Source organism: Hippocampus bargibanti, linkage group LG18 (genome assembly GCF_051943395.1).
Source record: "Hippocampus bargibanti isolate YZ-2025 linkage group LG18, ASM5194339v1, whole genome shotgun sequence".
NCBI lineage: Eukaryota > Metazoa > Chordata > Actinopteri > Syngnathiformes > Syngnathidae > Hippocampus > Hippocampus bargibanti.
Window position 1 is genome coordinate 5480009 of NC_142751.1, and position 22253 is coordinate 5502261.

A 22253-nucleotide genomic window follows, 5' to 3' on the forward strand; every position below is an offset into this window, starting at 1 on the left:
CCACTGTAATCATGTTCTTCTTAATGAGTGTTGTGAGAAGGTGTTTTCTCATGGGGAAGCGCGAGCTTAGATTTGTCGAAACACAACACTTTCCTGTGATGCATTGAACAAAGTACATGCCACGGACTCTTTGTAGATGTGCAGGTTTATCGCATGGCCCACAATGACCAGTAAAATTTGCAGTTTGTGTGTGAAATATAATTTCAATGACACAAGTCCTGGAACTTCACGATGACACACTTGGTCATTTAACATCTGTAATTATAATCATGCCTGCAGGAAAATGTGGTGCTCACCTGTTTGGTAGTAGGGCTTTGTATGTGCCTCAGGGGATCTGGTGGGCTCTGTATGCAGGGGTAAAGGACTCTGAAATTCTTCTTCCTCTTGTTCTAATATTTTTTTGTCATCTTGGGAATGCAGGCTCTCCGACTGAGGCCTGTCCGGAGAGTCTGTGCTCTGAAGTGAGACACCTTTAAATCCCAAGCAAGGCAGTTTGGTTAACTTTGGTTATTACATTAAAAACCTACACCCCCTAAATTAAACCAAATTTGTAATTTCGTCACTGATTCTAAATTAAGACACGTTTGGCAAAAATTAGGGTGAACTGGACTGTGGTGAATATTGATGACAGGACTAAAAATAGCAACGTTATGGCAATATTTTTTCTTGTACAACGCGTTTCAAACTTACCAGTCTCATCTTCATACAATCTATGCACATTAAATGACGTGCTCCGTTTGTTTTTCACGAGGAATGATCGTGGCATGTTGACTCTGTAAGCACAAATAACACGATGCTTTTTTTTTCTTATAGAAAATTCTTCAGTAGATAATTATTCCGATTTCTGTTAAAAACTGCTAATGCTGTGTCAAAACGAAAATGTTTTGTCATGGTTTTAATAACAAACGATGTTTTTTAATGGGCATGCACATGAATGAAAAAAGCGTCTCATTCGATTAATTGATTGTATCTGAAAATGTCACATTTTAAACCATAAAGTAAAACGAAAAATAAATGTGTACAAACGTTTCTGTCATAGCAGTAACTCACCTCAACAAGATCCCGTTATAAATAAATACATATATACTAATATTTTTTCGTCTTCAAACTCTTACGTGTCGCACAAAAAGAAGAAAATCCTTTCCTTGAAGTGCCAAAAGCAAACCGGCGTAAAAGTACCGCACTTAATTGTTGCTCTTTCTTTTTCTCCCCTCTCTGATTTCCAATCAGATAATTTCGCCGGGGAATCTGACTGTGGTTTCAACCAATGGCAGACCCAACCTAGAAAAAGCAATTTGCGTAGAAGACGCACGGGGCATCCTGCTTGTACAGTTACACTGAACACACAGCTGGAGGGGGAATCGAAAAAGCAAACTACTAAAGTTATACAAACTTGGTAACATTTAATACAGAGGCCCATGAGTCACTGCTCGGGCTTTGGGTAGGTGTTTTTTTATTACGTTGTCGTTTTTCCCCAACAAGATTCCTCCTGTAAAATACGAAATACGGGTACTGACAAAAAAGTTATATACTGTATTGTCACCCAAAACACTTGTTTTGATTTCAATTTTTGATTGACAATTCTACCACAAGATACTATTATGCACGTCTTTTAAGTGATATGTAAATAGCATCATGGTCACGTGACACAAAGCACCTCCAAAGACACACAAACCAAACCAGTCTGTGAAAATGTGTTGACTTTTAAATTCTATATTCACTGGTTTGGACGATCGTCAGTGGCGACACATTTCTTCCCTCGTAAAGTGCTTCGGTCTCGGAATAATTTACATTTGGCATACCCCACAAAAAAAGACAAAGGGGGACTGAATAGCGATTGCGACTACTTCGTCTCAGCGTTTGCAAATTACATTTCTTCTTTTAAAATACTGAAAGCATGACAGCTCTAATCTTGGAGTGTGAGCGTGATCTCGAGAAAAGTATAATGGCGACATCATGTGGACAAACTTGAGCAGAGTATGAGGTTTGTCCTCAATTTGCGCTAAATTGCAGTGCTCTGAAAAACAACCTCAGTCGAAAGAGTACTGTACCTCAATAAAAGTCCAACATGGAACACATTTAAATAAATAACCAACTTCCACTCACATATTTTTAGTATTACATGTTGCATTAGAGATGAAAATAACTATTGTATGTTTTTTGCGCAGATTACCAATCTGAAAAAATGTATTGACCGATGGAATTTAAACATTCAAAAACCACGGAAGTAGGCTAAACTATTTCAAGTAAAAAGTATAATGGTTAGGTTACGCCACTGCTTAAACTCTTTATTTTTCACATTTTCCACATCCGTATTGTATAGGGGTGATTCGATGAGAAGGTTTCTTCAGCCGTCATCTGTACAAAAGTGAACAGATGACATGACAGAACATTACAGATGACGGCTGAAGAAACCTTCTCATCGATGGACCACTCCTGTACGACTGAGAGCTTACACAGACGTATAGGGGTGATTGTATTAACATTTTTTCGGACAACTCATTCATCACTAAAAAGTGTCTGCGCGTGCGCTATCTACATGTGGGTCACGCGAAACCGCATCACTCAAACTTCAGATATCCGCTACATTAGCCGATGGGACAAACAGTTGCTTCCTGAATGTTCTTGTTCGGCATGGATTCAAATGAATTTACACTAAAATGGGCCACAACCACCCGTTTGATTTTTAATGATTCATAGTGAATAAGTTTACCAGGTTTCATGGAGGGGATTTCGGGGCGCTAGTTTTAAGATTAATGGGCACGCAGTTTTTTTTTTAGCGGAAGCCGATTGTGGAGTATGGGCTGTGAAGTGGTCAAGATGGCGGCGCCCTGTGGAGTAAATCTACTCTAACAGGTAAACAGTTGCGATTATTTGAATTCCAAATTCCATAACTAATCTCAGCGTGTTTGTGTTGTTTGATTAAATGTTAATTGTGTCACACTTCAACGATGTATTGTGATTGACAGGCAAGATTAAATGCCGAGCGAGTCTGGGTCGCTCCTGCCAGCTAACATTAGCTTTTGGCGATGGGGCTGACTTGTTTTTGGAAAGAGCAGCGCTCATGGGTTTTCACCACAGGTTGATCCTTCATATTTTGTGCCACTTTCCCCACGTGTGGTGTTAATTTTGAGGCCGTACCCACGTTGCGGAGCGACGGTGCTACACATTTGTATAATCGGATGATTGAAAGCCAACCCTAGCCATTGTTCTCTGCGAGTTGTTTACGACAAGCAGCAGCAGCAGGCAGTGGTCAGTATACACGCGCGTTTGTCACATGCAAAACCCATTGCAGCCCAACCCTGTGTATTACCTTTTGTACCTAATTCTGTTGTTTAATGTATCGATTGCGCCATTGCTGTAATATTTGAGCGCTTCTCCAAACTAGCGTGGCAGGTGTTCCCAATTTTTTTATGAAATCTGTGAGCAACTATCCGGGAAAGCAGAAATATCATAATCATTTGACAAATACATGTACATGTTTTCTTTTGCATGGAAGACAAAAACAATTAACGATAGAGTTTTATTGTACAAACAACTCCAATTTGTTTCAATGAATTTAGGATGTACTGTATTTTGATCAGTATGGTAATCATGAATATTAATCACAATTATTCATGACATAAAAAGTTTCTGGTGCAAAATGAAACTTTGAAATAAAGTTCATCTCATTTTAGAGTAAAGCGGAATATGACAAATAACATCTACTAGGGGTGAGACGAGTCCTTGAGTAATTTGAATAACTCAGTTAAAAAAATGTTGCGCAAGTTTTTCCTCCTCAGGTTTATTTGGTGTACACCTTAGAGATGTCAGTCAATCTAGCCGCAGCAGCTGTTGCTCATGCTGTGCATGATGGTAACATGCGGTGTGAAGGCTAGTTTCAAAATAACCCTTATATTTATTTTCAAGTAGTGGAGGTCTTGTCTCGTCTTTCATCAACACACCATTTTGAAACTATTTCCAATCCGTAATTAAATACGCCCCAAAAAAATACTGCACATCTTTCCTGACAGAATGACGGGGGTTACCGTTCATAGTCGTCATCTTTATGCTTTTATTTACGTGCTTATTTCTGAAACTAATATTTACTAACTAGATTGTGCTGCCATAGCTGGTGAATCGCCATTGTGTTGTTGATATCCCATCTTGTTGATATATGTTGTAACTGATATCGATATAACGAGACTTCTCATCTCATTTACTGTACCGCTTATTCCTCATTAGGGTCGCGGGAGCCTATCTCAGCTGTCTTCGGGCACGAGGCGGGGGGCACCCTGAATTGATTGCCAGCCAATCAATACAAACAGTAACAACAAAATACAACAGTCACTCACACCTAGGAACAATTTGGAGTGGTCAATCTGCCTGCCATGCATGTTTTTGGAGTGTGGGAGGAAACCGGAGGACCCGGAGAAAACCCACGCGGGTCCGGGGAGAACATGCAAACTCCACACAGGGAGGCCGGACCGTGACGCAAACCGGCGACCACTGCACTGTGAAGCCGGTGTGCTAACCACTCGACTACCGCCCTCAACGAGACTTTACTGTGTGTGTGTGTTTTATACAGTAAAGTCTCGTTATATCGATATCGGATATATCGATAGTCCCGGTTATATTATATCGATACTATTTCTATGCACACACGGAGAAAATTACATGCAAACAGGGTCGGATATATCGATAGTCCCGGTTATATCGATATTTTTTCGGACTCCCTTGAATATCGATATTACGAGACTTTACTGTATAAAACACACACACACAGTAAAGTCTCGTTGAGGGCGGTAGTCGAGTGGTTAGCACACCGGCTTCACAGTGCAGTGGTCGCCTATATATATATATATATATATATATATATATATATATATATATATATATATATTATATATATAGTGGTAGTGGAGAACACATACGGGTGGCTGTTGGACGTGTGCTCGTTGATCAATCAAGATTATGTGCGCTGTTTTCGACTGCAGGACGATCTCAGGTCAGAATTCATTGGCCGCTTTAAAAGGCAATACTTCCGGATTCGAAAGAGTTATGGCGGTGGGAACAATAACAACATTAATAATCACAATGTACACGCAGTAGAGGAGGACGTCTTGCAAAGCCGAGAGAGACCTAAAAAGAAGCGAAAGCGCAGTGAGCTCAACCAGGGAGAGATCGATTCCAATGCCTTTCATGACAAGATCCGATCTATATATAAATAAATCTAGTTCGCCAGCCACCGTGGCGCTGTGTGGTTTGGTTCATCCGCCGAAAACTAGTTCGTATGCCAAGATCATATTCTCGCGAATTTAATGTTCGTAAGGTGAAAAGTTTGTGAGCTAAAGCGTTCGTAAGCCGAGGTATCACTGTATATGCGAAAATGAGACTATTGCCAACCTTGAGTCCTCTCTTGACCAGTTAGTGAAATTTTTACTTCTTTTTTTGTGTCATTGATTGTGATCCAGTGGTGCCTGGAGACTGAATTGGTGGGTTGCCCCCAGAGAGTCCTCCAGGCAAGGCACGAAAGAAGGCCCAGACACGGTGTGAGAAGGACACCACCATCCACCAAGAACACTGCCACCATGGCAAGGGAGCAGCCGAGCATGGGGGACCTCCTCCCACTTTTGGAGACATCCGACCTCCACCAGCTCGAAGAGATCAGAGGCCTTATTAATGATCAACTCAGCACTGGTGTGATCATCAGTTAATCTTCTTGTATGTGTGCGTCAAAATGTGTCACGGCTGTGTCAATGTATTTGCAGAACGAGGGTCTGTGCTGCTCAATGGGCTGGTGGACTACTTTTTAGAAACAAACTCATCCGAGGCCATGCATATCCTCTGCTCAGTCAGAGAGCCACATGACAAGGTGACACATGCTGGATATTTATTCAAGCCGCTTCAATTTACTTAAGTGGCAGTTATTTCAAATGCAACTACAAATGAGCATGGGAAGATAAAAAAATTTATTCAAGCCGCTTCAATTTACTTAAGTGGCAGTTATTTCAAATGCAACTACAAATGAGCATGGGAAGATAAAAAAATATATATATATATCAGGCCGCCAATCACCTTCTTTCAAAATTAACTATGTGTGCGTGTGTGATGCTCCTTAGCTTTTACATGCAATGTCATAAAATGTTTCTCAAAGGTTATTGATTTACAATTATATAATAGTGTATCTGATTTATGGGGAAAAGAAAATGCATCAGCCTGATCATAAGTAGCCTGATCAGTTAACATCCCGAATTGCCACCGCAGCACCTTCTGGACAAGATGAACGAGTGTATGACCAAACAGGCCTGTCGGCTGCACACCCTCACCATGCTGGGCCACGTCATCCGCAAGCAGCCGTCCTGGATCCACAAGATTGCCCGATACCCTCTTCTGATCTCACTGCTCAAATGCCTCAAGGTACCACTAAAATGTGCACAACGATGGAATGACAGCACTTTTCTCACCATCAATGATGATGTGCGAGTCATTTTAGATTCCAAATATGGACTTGTGTATCAACTGTACTGTTTGATGCTACTCTACAAAATAAAAGCATTGAGCCAAAACAATCTGAAATATAATACCGTGCAATCTTGCTGTCAGAAAAATATTGTGGCAACGTTTCCTGTATGTCACAAATGATAACAAGACAACAACCATAATTCCACGAACAATTCGGGCTGGCTGCTTTATCAGTTTGATTGACTCGCGTTAGTTCATCTTCCAGACAAGGATAATTTCAACAAAAATCGCATTTCATCTACATTTTAAATCCACATTTGTGTCCTCTGCAGACCGATACAGATGTGGTGGTGCTGATAACTGGGGTGCTAGTATTGATCGCACTGCTTCCAATGATTCCTCAAGCGGGAAAACAACACCTGTGGGAGTACTTTGACATATTTGGCCGCTTAGCATCCTGGAACCTCAAGAATCCGGGTGAGATACGCATTCCACTTCTTGCAAAACTATTCACTTTATTTGCACCCACACTATTCAATAAATTGCAGTCCTTCAGGGGAGATGGTAAAAGCTCAAGCTGCAAAACCTCATGCTTACCCTCTTGCTTAGGATTTTTTTTGTTTCCTCCCACCCCCTTTATATCCATCCAGGACATGTTTCCGAGGTTTACTTGATCCACCTACACGCCAGCGTCTACTCGCTCTTCCACCGCTTATATGGCATGTACCCTTGCAATTTTGTGTCTTATCTGCGCTCTCACTATAGCATGAAGGAAAACATGGAAACATTTGAAGAGGTGGTCAAGGTGAGGACGTACCATAGTGCCTGTCATTAAGAACATAATCACTTTTCTTTGGGTGACATTGATCGAAATTGGTTCAAATCTCTTTACTCAGCCAATGCTTGAACATGTGCGTATCCACCCGGAACTGGTGACAGGAACTAAGGATCACGAGCTTGACCCCACCAGGCAAGTCTCACACAGTCTTGCGGCATTTTCCATGAATGTTGAATGTTAGGTTGGGAATTGTGATTTTTATTTATGAATTTACTTTTTTCCTTGAGGTGGAAAAAGTATGAAATCCACGACATCGTCATTGAATGTGCCAAAGTGTCTCTCGACCCCAAGGAGGCCTCCTGCGAGGAGGGATATGCCACCATGCCTGACAACTTTTACCCTCAAATCCACCTGCGACCGCAAGACTGCACTTCCAGCCCCTACACAGACCTCTACAGCAGCTATGGTTAGTTTAAAAAGAGAATGTGTATGTAGTTGTATTACGTTCATCCTGTCTACTTGATATCTACTATAAACAGATTCTTTTCTTACAGACAGTGTATTGTAGGTGTTCAAATATCTGACATTACATACTTGACACTCTGACGAAGGCGGAAGTATACGCCGAAACATGTCAGGTATTTGAACACCTACAATACACTGTCTGTAAGAAAAGAATCTGTTTTAAATTAGATTGTGTATACAAGCAAATACAATGTATTCTATTCTTTGAATAGTGAAAGACACCCACATACAGAAGATTTTGCATAGGAATGATCTTTTTAATTATAACATAATTATCCTTGAATTGTCTGAGTATTTTATACAAAGATAGACACAATATTTATTGATTACGATGACTCATTGATGTCTTGCTTTTCTAAATTGAAAGTTTTTTTTTTAACTTCTGAGAGAAGTCTGTGGCATCTCATATTTGTAAATACAAAAAAAGCAATGTGAAAATAGTTTGAACACTTTCAGGCACAGAGGTTACAACAGTGGACAGTTTACATGTTACACTAGCTCCCCAACCTACCAACATTTGAGTTACGAATAACGGTACATAAGAACATATTTGCGGGTACATCGAAAATGTTTGGACAGAGATGCTGTAATTTAGATTTTATATTGCACGCCTTTTTCCGGCGGCACGTAATTCAATAATTACGTGCCAACAGCTTCGGTAATGGCTTATTGAAGACCCAAGTATTTGTCATCGGACTACAATAGTTGTGAATTTATTTTACGGCTGTTAGAGCATCTGTGTTTTATACTTCACCGATCAGTGTTTGACTTAAACATACATTCCATACAAAATATAGCACTGAAGCAACTCAGAAACAATTTTACTGTATGAACGACCGCTTGGAACGTCGCTCGTTCTTCAGGTGGAGAGCATCTGTCAATTGTCCATTTATTGTGCTGCGAACTCTCACATGTTCACTGCTGCTTGCTTAGCCCGCCCAACTCCAGTGGGAGCTGATAAGTTTACGCTGTACAAGCCCCCCCCCAAAAAAAAATACAGGGCATCAATGTCCTCTTCAGGCTGTGACGGACAGTTGTTCTCCACCCTCAGCAACTCAAACACAAGAAGACAAAAGGGATATTAGAAAAAGGCAACCCACTTACAGAAACAATAAAGTTAGAACTTTAAATGTCGATGATCGTGATTGATCAATCCTGACTAATGAGCTAATTTGACAGCCCTAATTACATAAATATGTTCAAACCAAATTTTAATTCCACCATTCTTATCATGAAAGATGCTTAAGTCAAATGATCTGTCAATCATCAAATCTAAATTAAATCAATTAGATACATTTAATGTACTTTCTTGTCTTCAAAAATTCAATCTGTTAGGAATTATGCACTCTTTAGCAACATTGTACTTTGTTTTTTTTTTTCTTCATGAGGACCGTATTACAATTTTTAATCTTTTCAGTGATGCCTTTTAAAAATTGGGTTCGTAAACAGTCCGCTGAAATCATGGGCCCCATCGACGAAATGGTTTGAAAATTATTTGTCCACTTGACAACAGGGAGCTCGTCATCAACTCCGTTCTCCACTCCGCGGCAGCCACTGCCTCCGCCCCTGTCCTTGCCCCCCTTCTCAGGGACACAGTCAAACAACCGTAGCCCACAGACCACCAAACGGCAGGTAAGAATATCATGAAATGGAGGCTTATCGTCAAGGGTGCAACGGTCGAGAGGTATGTACCGGAAAATAATATTGTGGTAAAGGGAGTCCGGTTTATTGCAGGGAATACGTTACAGACAGTTCCCACCTACCATTGATGAAAAGAGCTTTTTATTTCCATTTCACAGAACTCCACCTGTGATCCTAACTCCTCCTATGGTGGGAAGGACCCGCTGTGGAGCCCCTCCTCTTTGTGTGGAATGGCTACACCCCCTTCATCCAGGGGCATGTCGCCCAACTTTGAGCTCTCCCATAGTGCCTCGCACCTTCCCAGCCGCTTCCACTGCACTTCAGGTGAATCCATTCACAAGACGTTGAAATAAACATCCTTGACAAGTTGTATTCATCAATTATTACTCTTTTTCACTGACGCTATTTGCCTGTTTCATGTGAGCAGGCGGGAAAGGAACATCTGCCTCCAGTACTCCAGCAACTTCATCACCGCCACCGACTCTCGCAGATGACTTTCCGATCATCTCCTTGCCAGGCAACATAGTACAGTCCAGTCCACCGAGAAAAGTAAGCTCAAGCCCACATGCACATCCAGGCTTACTTTTTGTAAATAGTCTTGGATGAAATGTTTTGAATGGGAAAAAAATCACAGTGGTGATTTTTTTTTTTTCTCTGGTCCATATTTTATAAAATTTTTTGAACTGAGTCTGCATGTGCTCCCCGGGCCCGCATGGGCTTCCTCCGGGTCCTACGGTTTCCTCCCACATTCCAAAAATATGCATGGCAGGATGATTGAACACTCAAAAATTGTTCCGAGGTGTTAGTGTGAGTGCGGGTGGTGGTTTGTCTCTGTGTGCCCTGTGATTGGCTAACAACCAAATCAGGGTGGGATAGGCTCTAGCACTCTCCGCAACCCTTATGAGAATAAAGCGGTCTTGTTAATGGATGGATTTTGAACTGAAATGAGAAGTCTGTAGATTTCTTTTCCATTTCTGTGTATTCTTGATACTTTAGCACAAATAAGAGTAAGACGAAAAAGTGGTGCTGGGTGTACTCCCCACTTTTCAGTTTTTTTTTATTTGTTAAAAAAGTTTAAGTTATCCAATAAATGTTGTTCCACTTCACGATTGTGTTCCATTTGTTGTTGATTCTTGACCAAAAAAAATACATTTCATATCTTTATGTCTGAAGCCTGAAATGTGGCGAAAGGTTGCAAGATTGAAGGGGGGCGAATACTTTTGCAAGGCACTGTACAAAAGGGTGTTGCTCTAGAAATTGGCCACAGGTAGAAATACACAAGGCATTCTGTAATCAAATGTTCAATTTCATATGGTTTTATATGCAGTAAAAATAATAAAGATGCAAATTACAAAAAAAAGAAATTGTGTGCCTTTTCAGGATCGCAGATATGGTGACAGTGGTAAACCTGCACTGGTGAGACAGGAACCTGTGAAAGACTCTGAGAAAAGTGGCACCACAAACAGAGGTTTGTTTCAATATATCACATGTACACAAGGTCAAGAAGCAACTCAGAGTGTAAATTCCTCAGCATAAATACTTGTTGTCATCAATCCTCAAAATGTGGTCAGCAGAGTGGTGTGCTGTGGTTTTGCCCCGGTTTTGCCCCAAAAACATGTTTGTCACTCTAACTTGGTCATGGATATGAATATGCTTCTTCTGTGCCCTGCGACTGACTGGTGAGCAGGGGTTTCTACACCTAAAGTCACCTGGGATAGACATCAGCTCAGCCGTATCCTAATAAGAGCAAGTGGTATTGAAAATGGATAGACGGATGATGAAGCAATTATTAAATTGACACTTAGGCATCGAGCCAGGGTATTGATTTGCCTTCAACTAAAATCTTTCATCTTATCCGGCTTGTAACAAGTAGTAGAAGCTGATTCTATTTCAGTACTGTCAAATAAGTTTTGATTCTGTCACCTTTCACAACATAATACGATCTACGATTTTTTTTTTCTGAATCCTTGTCTTGTCTTACCTGAAACCTATCGTCACAGTGACTCAATTTTTTTAATCAGATGCTGCCGATGCTGCCAATGTGTCAATGACCCTGACTGAGCTCTCGGTTTTCATGAAGAAACAGGAGTTGGAGCTTCAGCTGAGAACGGAAAAAGAAAAAGAGGAGGGTGAGAACAGACCTTTTAGTGTTTTTCAGAACCGAATTTGTTTTTCTTGAGTCACATGGGTAAGCTTCTATGACAGATATTAAGAACAGCACAAAACCGGAACGTTCAATTTCTGTGTGTTGCAGCATTTGGTTGACATCTACTCCATATCCTTCTCCCTTTTTTTCTCTCGCTTTCCCGTTCTCTCTTTTTCTTTTGAATTTGTAGCAGCTATCACAGAGGAGCTTCTCCAGATTACAGAGGATAAACAAAATCGTTCAGGGCTGAGGGGGTTCGACTCTCCGTTCTACCAAACAACTGAGACGCTGACTGGCTGTCAGACACAAGACAAGATTGTCACCAACTGCCAACTCAGCGGGTCTGTCCCGGACACACAACATGCAGTGTCTACGCCAGATAAAGCGGAGAATACCACGAACGCCGGTGATGTTAGGAGTGAACAAGGAGGGGGAGTGGGAGACAGTCGCAGTTCTGCCATCGGCCTTGATCAGTCCTGGCCCTTCCTGTCAGGTTTTACCCCTATTGATCACCACTTGCACCGGAGCCCCTCAGCCCTAGAAGAGGAGGTGTTGAAGTTTGGGATGTTCTCGCCTAGTCCCTGTGGCAAGACGCCTGTATCAGTGCCATACGAAGTGTTTTTTGACCTGGCTTTGCCCAGGGCGGCCTCTCTCTACATAGGCCAGAGGACATCGGAGGCCATCCACAAAGCGGCACTGGAGAGGCTCCTAAGACGGGAAGAAGGGCTTGAGGACGGCGAAGAGGACGGGCTTCTGACTGCTTCACCGCTGGAGGTGCTGGATCGCCTTGTTCAGCAGGGGAGCGACGCCCACGATAAAATCCTGAAGCGGTGAGATGTCATATGTGCTATTTTTTTTTGTCTTTGGAATTAATAACACAGAGTCACTTACAGAAAATGAATACGGACTCACATTCCACAGTGTTAACATATAATCCTTCCCAAATGGGGTTGAGGTCAGGTGGCTCTCAAATTCTTCCACACCAAAAAATCCACGGATTTAACATTCTATGACAACCGATGTGGCCTAGCATGATACTATATACAGTATTCATTTTACCATATTTTTTTTCAAGTGAGCCTATTAATTGGAGCGGACTAAGTATAATCCCAAATCTAATATAATTGTAGCCATTTGTCATGAATTTGATTTATTATATCGTAAATGTTTTTTTTTCCTTCCTCTCCTTCTCCAGATTACCTTTGCCAAGTAAATCAGCTGACTGGACGCACTTTGGAGGTAATTCACTCATTGTTTGACATTGTTGCTCACGGTTTAAAGCTGCTCTGAATGCTGCATTGGTGCGTTTGTCACCATGACTAATGATGCGTCAGGACTGTTGGGCCAGATGCAAGCAAAATCAAATTGAGGGAAGATTTGTATTATGTTGCACACTGCATGTCTTGGAATTCCCAAGCGCGAACCTACATACAGCACATTATCATTATTATTATTATTTAGATCGATAATGATGCTTCTGTGAAAACAACTTAGAATTTCTTGAAGGGGTATATTCTCGCATGACTAAATATGACAATTTAGTTACTAAAATTTAGGACAAAGAAGACTCTTTAAAGAAACAGTGCTGCTTCAGCTCACAAACTTGATTGGTTCCCAGAAATTGCAAAAAATGAAGTACCATCAAGAGGACTTTACAAGACAGTCCGAATATGCGCCACATTACATGTAGTTGGGTAATATAGGCCCAAAACATCAGAGCACCTTCACTCTTCCGTTATTATCATCAAATCATTTTATTATATCGTCATTTTCTTTTTGAATCAGGTTCAGCTCCATCTGACGAGCTTCACATGCTGCGCAGCCAGCTGCTCCTGCTGCACAACCAGCTGCTGTACGAGCGCTACAAGCGAGAACAACACGCCGTCCGCAACAGACGCCTCCTGCGACGCATCATCAATGCCACCGCACTTGAAGAGCAGAACAATGCAATGGTAAGTGTGCTTCAGCCGTGTTGGTAAATCAGAATAGCAGACAGTTGTCTGTGCATCCCAAACACGATGAGACGCACAAATGTGTCTTTTTGTATGCCGGTCATTTTGACAGAAATGTTTTCCTTCCCTTCTTCGCTTTACCGAATCACTTTGTTCAAAATGAAGATTTCATTCTTTGCTCAAACTAAGAATGGAAAGCGCATTGACACTGAGCACTTCATTTGTACATTGAGTGTTTATTTTAATAATAATACATTTCATTTATAAGCACCTCTCAAAACTCTCAAGGACACTTTACGGTCAGATGATAAGAACAAAAATGATTTTCTGTGGGTAAGCAGCGACTCAAATGTGGTGTGTTTTCAATCACACTTAGCATTTAAGCTGCCACACAGTGTCGATCAGATCGAAGGAGTTGTCCTATTCCCTTAACCAACATCAAGTCGCTTGATTTTCTGCAGAAGGACCAACTGAACCTGCAAAGCGTTGACATCTCGTCTCTGAGGGAGAGTTTGCAAGTGGAGCAGCAGCGTTACAGGCAGCTGTGGGCCGACCGAGAGACTGTGGTGACGCGTCTGCACAGTCAGATCAGACAGCTGCAGCAAGGGCGAGACGAGTACTATACCAAGAACCAGGACCTCCAGGTAGGTGGTATCATACACAATGTGTCTGCTGATTGTCAAGCTTTAGAATTCTTTCTCAGGCCGTCTTTTTTTCTGTGAGCACAGAGCAAGTTACAGGAGTATGAGAAAAGGCTGAGTGAGTTAGAGGCAGAGCTTCAGGGGGCAAATAACAGAGTGTGTCACACTGGGCACCTCGTCAAACAGATGAGCATCAAGGTAAACATTTTTAATGTTAAAATTTGTATGTTTGGGTCAGAACGACTGTTTGTCAACAATGGTTTTGCCATTTCATTGTTTTGGAGGCATATTTTTAGGATACAGATGTGAAAACCACCCTAATGAGACGGGGATCCCAGACGTCCGCTATTTAGCGGCATTCCGCCAAAGTGATATTTTCTATTTTCAAATAGAAGTTCTTTTATTTCCGTATGTAACCGCTAAAACGTTTGTTTTGAAGGGTGATAGGATGATCAGGATGCATAGTGTTTGAGTCAGCATGATTTCATGTGTTTTGGTCGTTGTCGGTTGCTTCCGTTGACAATCGGGGTCGCTCGGGAGTAAAATACTGCGAGACTGTACGCAATGAAATGAGAAAACAAATGTGGCAGCTACCTTACTGCGCTTTTCGCCAGTAAACTTGCACTAAACATTGTCTCATTTTTGGTACTTATATGTTTAATGTGTTAATAGTTTAGACAGTGTAGGGTTAGATATATATAGATTTTGTTTTGATGTACAGCTTACGTGCATGTGTTCCGTGTAAGTTTGCTCGCTCGGGAGAGCACACGACCTTTCACATTGTAAAGATATTGTGGAAGAGAGATATCCTACACAAGTGATAGTGGAACGGTGACGTCTCTGGATGGAGGGATAAAGAGTTCGTGGAGTTGGGCATGGTTAGCAAAACCAAGTCGACGGATGCCCGCTTTCAGATTTCATCTTCTCTGGGGAATCTGCGGAAAGCCCTTTGAAGTCTTTGCAATGTAAAAGCGATCAACGATGGTGGCAAAGGTTGGCTATCACTCAGACAGCATTGTGAGGGAAGCAAACATGCAGAGAAAAAAGGATTGAGAAAGCAAAATTACAAACTACCTGGTGAGTCATTCGAATTCACAAGTTATTATTCTAATTAAGAAAATTATGATGGGGCATGTTTATTACTGTTGACCTGTAGTATACCATGATTTTAATTATGACTTATAAGACTAAACTAACTTGAATAAGACCTGATGGGGATGACCAAAGTTGGCGAAAAACCTCTATAAATATAATAAATGATATTTGTATAATTATGTAGCAGATATTTAATATGCAATGTTGCCTTCATAAATTTACGACCCCCTTGACCCCTGGCTGATCTGTTTCATTTTCCTCTATTTTAATTTCCCTTGGCTGGCATCCCTGATGAGATGACCAAAAATTGCTTGTGGTTCCTTAAAAAAGCAATGGGTGGGACAGTAACGAGACAAGTAGGCATTGTGCTAACTTTTAGACAGCAGATTGTCTCAGGCAGCCTCGGTTGCCTTGGCGATGCCCCTTATTCAGTGATTTGGGGTCAACCATGTGAAGTTGTCTGTGGAATTACTTTTTAATTTTTTTTTAGATAGAGCATGTGCTGCGTCAGGACGCGTGCGTGTGTGTTTTTGGTGGGTGGAGATATTTTTTTGAGACACGAATATGTGAACCCGTGAATGGTGAACACAGTGTGCCACGGTCAACTGCAGTTATTGATTGACCTCTGCCATCTTTGTTTTTTCTTTCTGATGCATCCTTCAGTTAAGCAACAGTGAGAGCACCCAGCAGCGGATGAGCTTCCTGAACAAACAGTTGCTGCTCCTCGGAGAGGCACACAAACTATCCATGCAGGAACTGCAGTGTGTGGGCGCAGATAATACCAAGGTGTGCTGGCAACATGGCTTCTTAAATGATATGGATTGTCATATAGAATAACACATTACACATAAGGCATTGATCCTTATTTTATTTGATCTTTTCTCCCACATTTCCTGTGATGTGCAGCGACCCACCTCACATGAAGCCCAGATGCTGCAGGTGTCCTATCGAGAGGAGATTGAGTCTCTGAGACAGAACCTGCTGGTTCAGGGACAGAAACTTGAAGCGGCACACCAGAGAGCCTCTGAGCTGGAGACCCTCCTCTCCAAGAAGGAACACCTGATTGCAGAACAGAAGAAATTCTTGGAGGATGTGAAATGTCAAGCAAAGTGAGTTGTCAGTATTTTCCCTGGTTAAAAACGACAAGCTCTTCAAATGGAGCACATGATTGAGTGCAATGCCATATTCGGAAGAATCATTAGCGCTTTCCTTCCTCACCGATGATTGAAAGAGTTGTACATATAGCTATCTAGCTGGCTAGCTAGCTATCTATTAGCTAGCTAGCTATCTCGCTCCAGCTATCTATCTTGTCCTGTGCCTGTGAAGTTACCTTGAGAGTTTTGAAGAGCACTTGTAAATGAAAATTATTATTATTATTATTAGTATTAGCTATCTCTTAGCTAGCTAGCTTTCTATCAATTTTTAGTTACTTCTGGGTTGAGTGAACGCCGGTATGTGTGGCTGCCGCTGCTCCCCCACAGAAAATCTTACCCTGTGACTTGACTATAAAGTTTTGAAGAGCGCTTGTCAATGAAATGTATTGTTGTTATTGTTATTATTATTATTATTATTATTATTAGCTATCTCGTAGCTAGCTAGCTTTCTATCTATTTCAGTTACTTCCGGGTTGAGTGAACGCCGGCATGTGTGGCTGCCGCTGCTCCCCTAAAGAAAAACTTATCCTGTGACTGTAAAGTGACCTTGAGAATTTTGAAAGGCGCTTATAAATACAATGTATTATTATTTATGCTTTTTAACTCAATTGAGCTTTTCCTTACTTCATCATTTTTTTTATCACATCTGCTTTTCACATCAGGGCAGAGCTGCAGGCCTCTGACAGCAGGTACAAGGCTCAGAAGAGAATAACACAATTGCTACAGATTGAAATCCTGCAACTGTACAGCAAAGTGGAGATGGAGGCTCCAGCTACCACTGCTGGTTTGCCACAAGGAGTCAAATCTGACCGACAAACGTCAGCTGATTCCAGGTTTGGGAGCACAGCTCAGTAGAGCCAAGCATAACTTTGTTATATTGCAGTCAAATACATTGGATTTTCTCCATCTTCTCATCGTAAAAGTGTGCCCTCTTGGACAATTGATCTTATTTATAAATTTGTAAAGTAGTCGAGTGGTTAGCACGCCAACTTCACACAGGTTGTGAGTTTGAATCCTGCTCCGCCGTCCGTCCCTGTGTGGAGTTTGCATATTCTCCCAGGGCCCACATGGGTTTTCTATGGGTCCTGCGGTTTCCTCCCACATTCCAAAAACATGCATGGCAGGCAAATTGATCACTCTAAAGTTGTCCTGAGATGTGATTGTGAGTGCGGGCGGTTGTTTGTCTCTGTGTGCCCAGCGATTAGCTGGCAACCAATTCAGGGCGTCCCCTGCCTCTTGAACAAAGACGACTGGGATAGGCTCCAGCACCATCCCCCCCCCCCACTCCCCGCGACCCTTGAGGTTAAAGCGGGGTGGAAAATGGATGGATTTTGAACTGAAAAGAGAAGTCTGTAGATTTTTTTGTTCCCATTTATGTGTGTTCTTGATACTTCAGCACAAAATAGAAATAAGAGTAAAAATGGCGATGGGTGTAAACTACTAGTTGGTTGTGTATAAACTATGCTTAAATGTTGCTTTTATCCATTCGTGCTACAGAAAATAGAGGTCAATCCAAATGTTGTCCAGTCAGATCATCATTGGTTGGTCAAAAATAAAAACTTGGAAGGTTGGGGGGGTCTGTTCCAAATTCGACAGTTGAATGTCTATTTTTCTCTCTAGCAGCATCCTGGTACCGGATGGACCAAGTCAAACCTGCACCAATGAAGAGAGGGACAGCAGAGCACCACATGACTCACATTGCGGCAACGGCAGCACTTTATTACCGGGGCAACTCAAGGCAAGAAAAACTTGCAAGACCACTGCCAACTCGGTCAACGGCAGCAAGGAGTCAGGCCCGTCCCTCATGGTTGACCTCCCACTGTCCTGCCCCCGCACCAACCCGCTTGCCACTCTGACACCATCTGACGCACCCCTCACTGTGGGCTCCTACCCGAGTGCCAAGAGTTTCCTTGGCATGAGGGCTCGCGAGCTGTTTCGCAACAAAAGCGAGAGTCAATGCGGCGACGGGGATGAGGGGGACGAGCATCTGCAGCCGGCGCGGCTTGCCGGGCTTGCCCACAGTCTGAAGACTGAGGTGTGCGCGGAGCCGCCCTGCCCGGGTTCTGTCGCCCAACTCGGTCTCACGCCCCCTCCCACTTCGACCATCCTGACTCCGACTCCATCCTTGGGTGCTCCTCTCCATGCGCCCGCCAAGAATTCCCTCCAGCCCAGACGGCAGGTCCCCGTTCAGGAAAGTCCGCGCAGGAGGATAGGGCGTGGCCCGTTGGGAACTGCGCGACCCCGGCAGCAACAGCTCAAGATCATGGACTACAATGAAATGCATAATGAGCACAGTTAAGAGACACAACTGAATCGCAAAGTCCAAAGTTTTAGAGGATTTACAAATCGGTCAAAGAGTCATTTGTCAGTAACTCTTTGAGTCAGTATTATTTGCGCCATTCCTCCGAGTGGACGACGGGATCTACCCCCACCATTTTTTCCCCCGAATATCAGTTCATCCTGAACTCGGTTATGCCGATGATGCTGTTATATACCAGAAGTAGAACATGATCAGAAAATTGAACTTCTACTTGCGGATTCTGCCGCATCTCAAACGGACAATTCAACGACGATTCCAAAAAGGCTTTCTGTGGCCCTGGTCTACACCATGATGTTGTGGGTTCGAGTGTTCACAATGCAAACAGATGTCACAAATATTTAAAATTAGTTTGACTGAGCAAAGGGACGTTGGGTAGACAGTGGGTATCCGGTGATTTATTTTTTTTTGCAGTCATTCACATGGATGGGTTTTTTTCTCCAATTAACTCATTCACTGCCATTCCCAAATTTTTCCCGGAATTGAAAAGCTCGACGTGCAGCGTCATTCCTGAATGTCTTCGGGTTTTGTTTTTTTTCTTGCAGGAGGGGGGGGAGGTGCCGATAAAGTGCTGGTCAGACGTAGTTTTTCCTTCCCACATGGGAGGGGCAGCATTTACCTTTTGTACAACTGCCTCCATTTCAAGCTCGTCTAACTACAGACCCCTATAACTTGGGAATTAACTTTTTTTTATGAAAGAAGGGAGTCTAAGGCACAGGTGTCAAAGTCAAGGCCCGGGGGCCAAATCCGCCCCGCCACATCATTTTTTTCGGCTCTCGAAAGCAAATCAAACATGTAAAATTCCATGATGCTTGCTAAAATCCTAACCAAAATTTCATATTTTTGGATATAAACCAGAATAACAGTCATTATTCTTGACTTCAGATTTGAAAACTAGTTATTCAATAATTTTTTGTGTGCTCTATATGTAATATGTGGAGGGGATTAAACATTCTAATGGCTTCCCAAAATTCACAACGGCCCTTGAGAGTAAACCATAACTACAATGTGGGCCGTGGCAAAAGAATTACCTTTACATCCCTTGTCTAAGGTTTCTTATGCTGCATTGAATGTTTATGGATTCCTAAAACTCAGCATTCTGTGGGTCCTGAAATTTGAGTTAAAATGACAACAACCCTGGCACACATTTTTGCACATCGTCTGGTAGTGAATGAGTTAAAATGAGTGTTGAAATCAGGTCGGCTTGTAACTACTTCTTTTGCACATGGAGAAACAGAAACTGGCTCAAATTATGAACAGAACCGGTTACCATGATCGTCTTATTTGTTATTTGAAATCACATTCCCATTCTTAATTCCGAAGTTACTGATCAAAATCTGTCTGAAGGAGGGTGTTTGTTTGCACTTTGTCAGTGAAATTTTTGGTTCCTGGACATCCTGAAGGCTGCAAAATGGAAAAGTGTCTAAAATCTAGAAACAAATGAGTATTTATACATTTTATAGATATACATTAACACACCCTGACCATTTTTTTACTCTTTTATCGATCTATCCATCCATCAAAGATGCCCACATATGAATCTGAGTTGAGCTGACAAAATGACCAAGCTCAACAAGTGTTGCTCAGTGAGTTCTTCAAGATGACCGAAGAATCATTTGGTGTGACAAAATGTGCACTCGTCTCAACCCAAAGTGTGCTCCTTCCCCCAACGCCAGCACCCAAAAGCTTTTTTTTCGCTGCTGCGCTAACAGTCGATGAATTTCTTGTCTACTCTCGAAATCCTGTTGTCCACCAGGATCTCCTGCTGTTTTTTCCTTCTGCCGCGCTATGTAACAGCATGTTCACTGATCCACGTTAAATGACAACCTTAGTAATTACAACAACCTAAGGCGGAAGGTACAATCTACAGAAACTGAAGAAAAACTCTTGAATGGATGAAATGGCAAAAAAGGAAGTTCTTAAGCAGTGGCTTGTGTTTAACTGTGAACAATAAAGGTCATCTTCAATGTTTTGCACTACAATAGTGTTTTGTCTCCATGCCCATGAAATGTTAAGAATGCACATTTTTTCCAGTTGTGCCATTTTTATCCGATCTCTGACGGCTTCTGGTCGCCAGCCATACTGCAGGGACGCCAGCCAATCACAGGGCACACAGAGAGACCAACCACCATTCGCGTTCACACCTATGCACAATGAGTCAAATTAATGGCATGTTTTTGGAAGGAAGCCAGAATACCCAGAGAAAAAGCTCGCACGCACACACATACACACACACACAAGATCTTGCACAATACCAGGGCTGGGATTTGAACCCACAACCTCAGAAGTGTGAAGTGCGGGTGGTTGTTTGTCTCTATTTATTTGTCCATATTTGTTTCACTTTTTCTTGGCTCGGACCAAGCACTATAAGTGACAACACATGCGTCCATAAAAATCATTTATTGACAATGTAAACTCTAGATATTGGTAATTGTGCAAAACAGCAATGCTAACTCTCGTTTCATTGTGGGCGAGGAAAGAAAATGAAGCGTAGCTAAAGAAATAGTAATTAACAATTTAAAAAAAAAGGAATGCATGTGATCTGGGTCTTTCTGACAATCAAAACTGATGGGCAAGCGCGACTATGGAGAATAGCCATGGAAATGCTGCCCCAGGGATAAAGCATTAAATATATATGAGAATTTTTTTTTTCCCAGGCCTTGTTTATAACGCGCACACAAACTTTGAGTTCTTTTTTGAGGTAGAAAATTGTGCGCGTTATACTCGAATAAATACGGTAGGTGTGCTAACCACTTGTGTTTAATGTCACTCAAATGGTATATAAAATGTTGTTTAGCTGGATTTTGACGCCTCTGTAATTGCCATCAAGCATTGGTAGAATCTTTATTTTATGATGAGCACAAGTACTAATTTCGCAACTTTTAATATTTTCCTTTCGGGTTTTCCCTTCAGGAGTCGCCACAGCAAATCAGTGACCTCCATCTACCAGAGGCCAGGAAGCTTGAGGGTTCTGCGCAGTATCCATGCTGTTCCCAGCACTGCGCTTTTCTGGACCGAGATATCCGATGTTGTTCTCGAGATCTGTTGCAACCACTCGTCGAGTTTGGGGGTCACTGCCCCCGAGTGCTCCGACCACCACAGGCACGACTGTCACCTTTACCTTCCAGGCTCTCTCCAGCTCTTCTCTGAGCCCTTGGTATTTCTCGATTTTCTCATGTTCCTTCTTTCTGAAGTTTCCATCACTCGGGACCGCTACATCCACGACAACGGCTTTCCTTTCCCCTTTATCTATGACCACAATATCTGGTTGGTTGGCCATTACCATCTTGTCAGTCTGTATCTGGAAGTCCCACAGGATCTTTGCTCCGTCGTTCGCTACTACCTTGGGAGGTGTTTCCCATTTTGACCTTGGGGTTTCCAGTCCATACTCCGCACAGATGTTTCGGTAGACTATGCCAGCCACCTGGTTATGGCGCTCCATGTAGGTCTTTCCCTGCCAGCATCTTACACCCTGCAGTTATGTGTTGGATTGTCTCAGGTGCCTCTTTGCACAACCTACACCTTGGGTCTTGTCTGGTGTAGTATATCCCTGCCTCTAT

General features: G+C 42.3%; 2 protein-coding genes across 7 annotated transcripts in view; one reads left to right on the forward strand and one right to left on the reverse strand.

The window, feature by feature from the left end:
- Positions 1–1254, reverse strand: part of gfi1b (growth factor independent 1B transcription repressor) — a 6251-nt gene extending 4997 nt beyond the window's left edge. Inside the window, exons 1-3 of the mRNA XM_089021041.1 lie at positions 1051–1254; positions 691–773; positions 297–470 (exon numbers count right to left, since the gene is read on the reverse strand). Coding sequence (XP_088877167.1) covers positions 297–470; positions 691–766 — 250 coding nt within the window. The 5' untranslated portion in view covers positions 767–773; positions 1051–1254. The remainder of the gene's footprint in view (positions 1–296; positions 471–690; positions 774–1050) is intronic.
- Positions 1255–2688: 1434 nt separating this feature from the next.
- tsc1b (TSC complex subunit 1b) lies at positions 2689–20669 on the forward strand. Of its 6 annotated transcripts, XM_089020635.1 has the most exons (23): positions 2691–2856; positions 2970–3081; positions 5454–5679; positions 5751–5854; positions 6247–6399; positions 6777–6921; positions 7095–7249; positions 7341–7414; positions 7510–7688; positions 9261–9379; positions 9547–9712; positions 9816–9937; positions 10769–10856; positions 11410–11517; positions 11725–12364; positions 12730–12773; positions 13320–13486; positions 13948–14130; positions 14215–14325; positions 15886–16008; positions 16129–16331; positions 17039–17209; positions 17997–20669. In XM_089020635.1, the coding sequence occupies exons 3-23, from the start codon at positions 5571–5573 to the stop codon at positions 18673–18675; spliced, it is 3843 nt and encodes a 1280-aa protein (XP_088876761.1). In that variant the 5' UTR covers positions 2691–2856; positions 2970–3081; positions 5454–5570; the 3' UTR covers positions 18676–20669. The 6 variants fall into 6 exon arrangements, with proteins under 6 accessions (XP_088876764.1, XP_088876761.1, XP_088876760.1 ...); XM_089020638.1 differs by lacking the exon at positions 2970–3081 and having other exon boundaries at positions 2689–2856; positions 11728–12364; XM_089020634.1 differs by lacking the exon at positions 2970–3081.
- The last annotated feature ends 1584 nt before the right edge of the window (positions 20670–22253 follow it).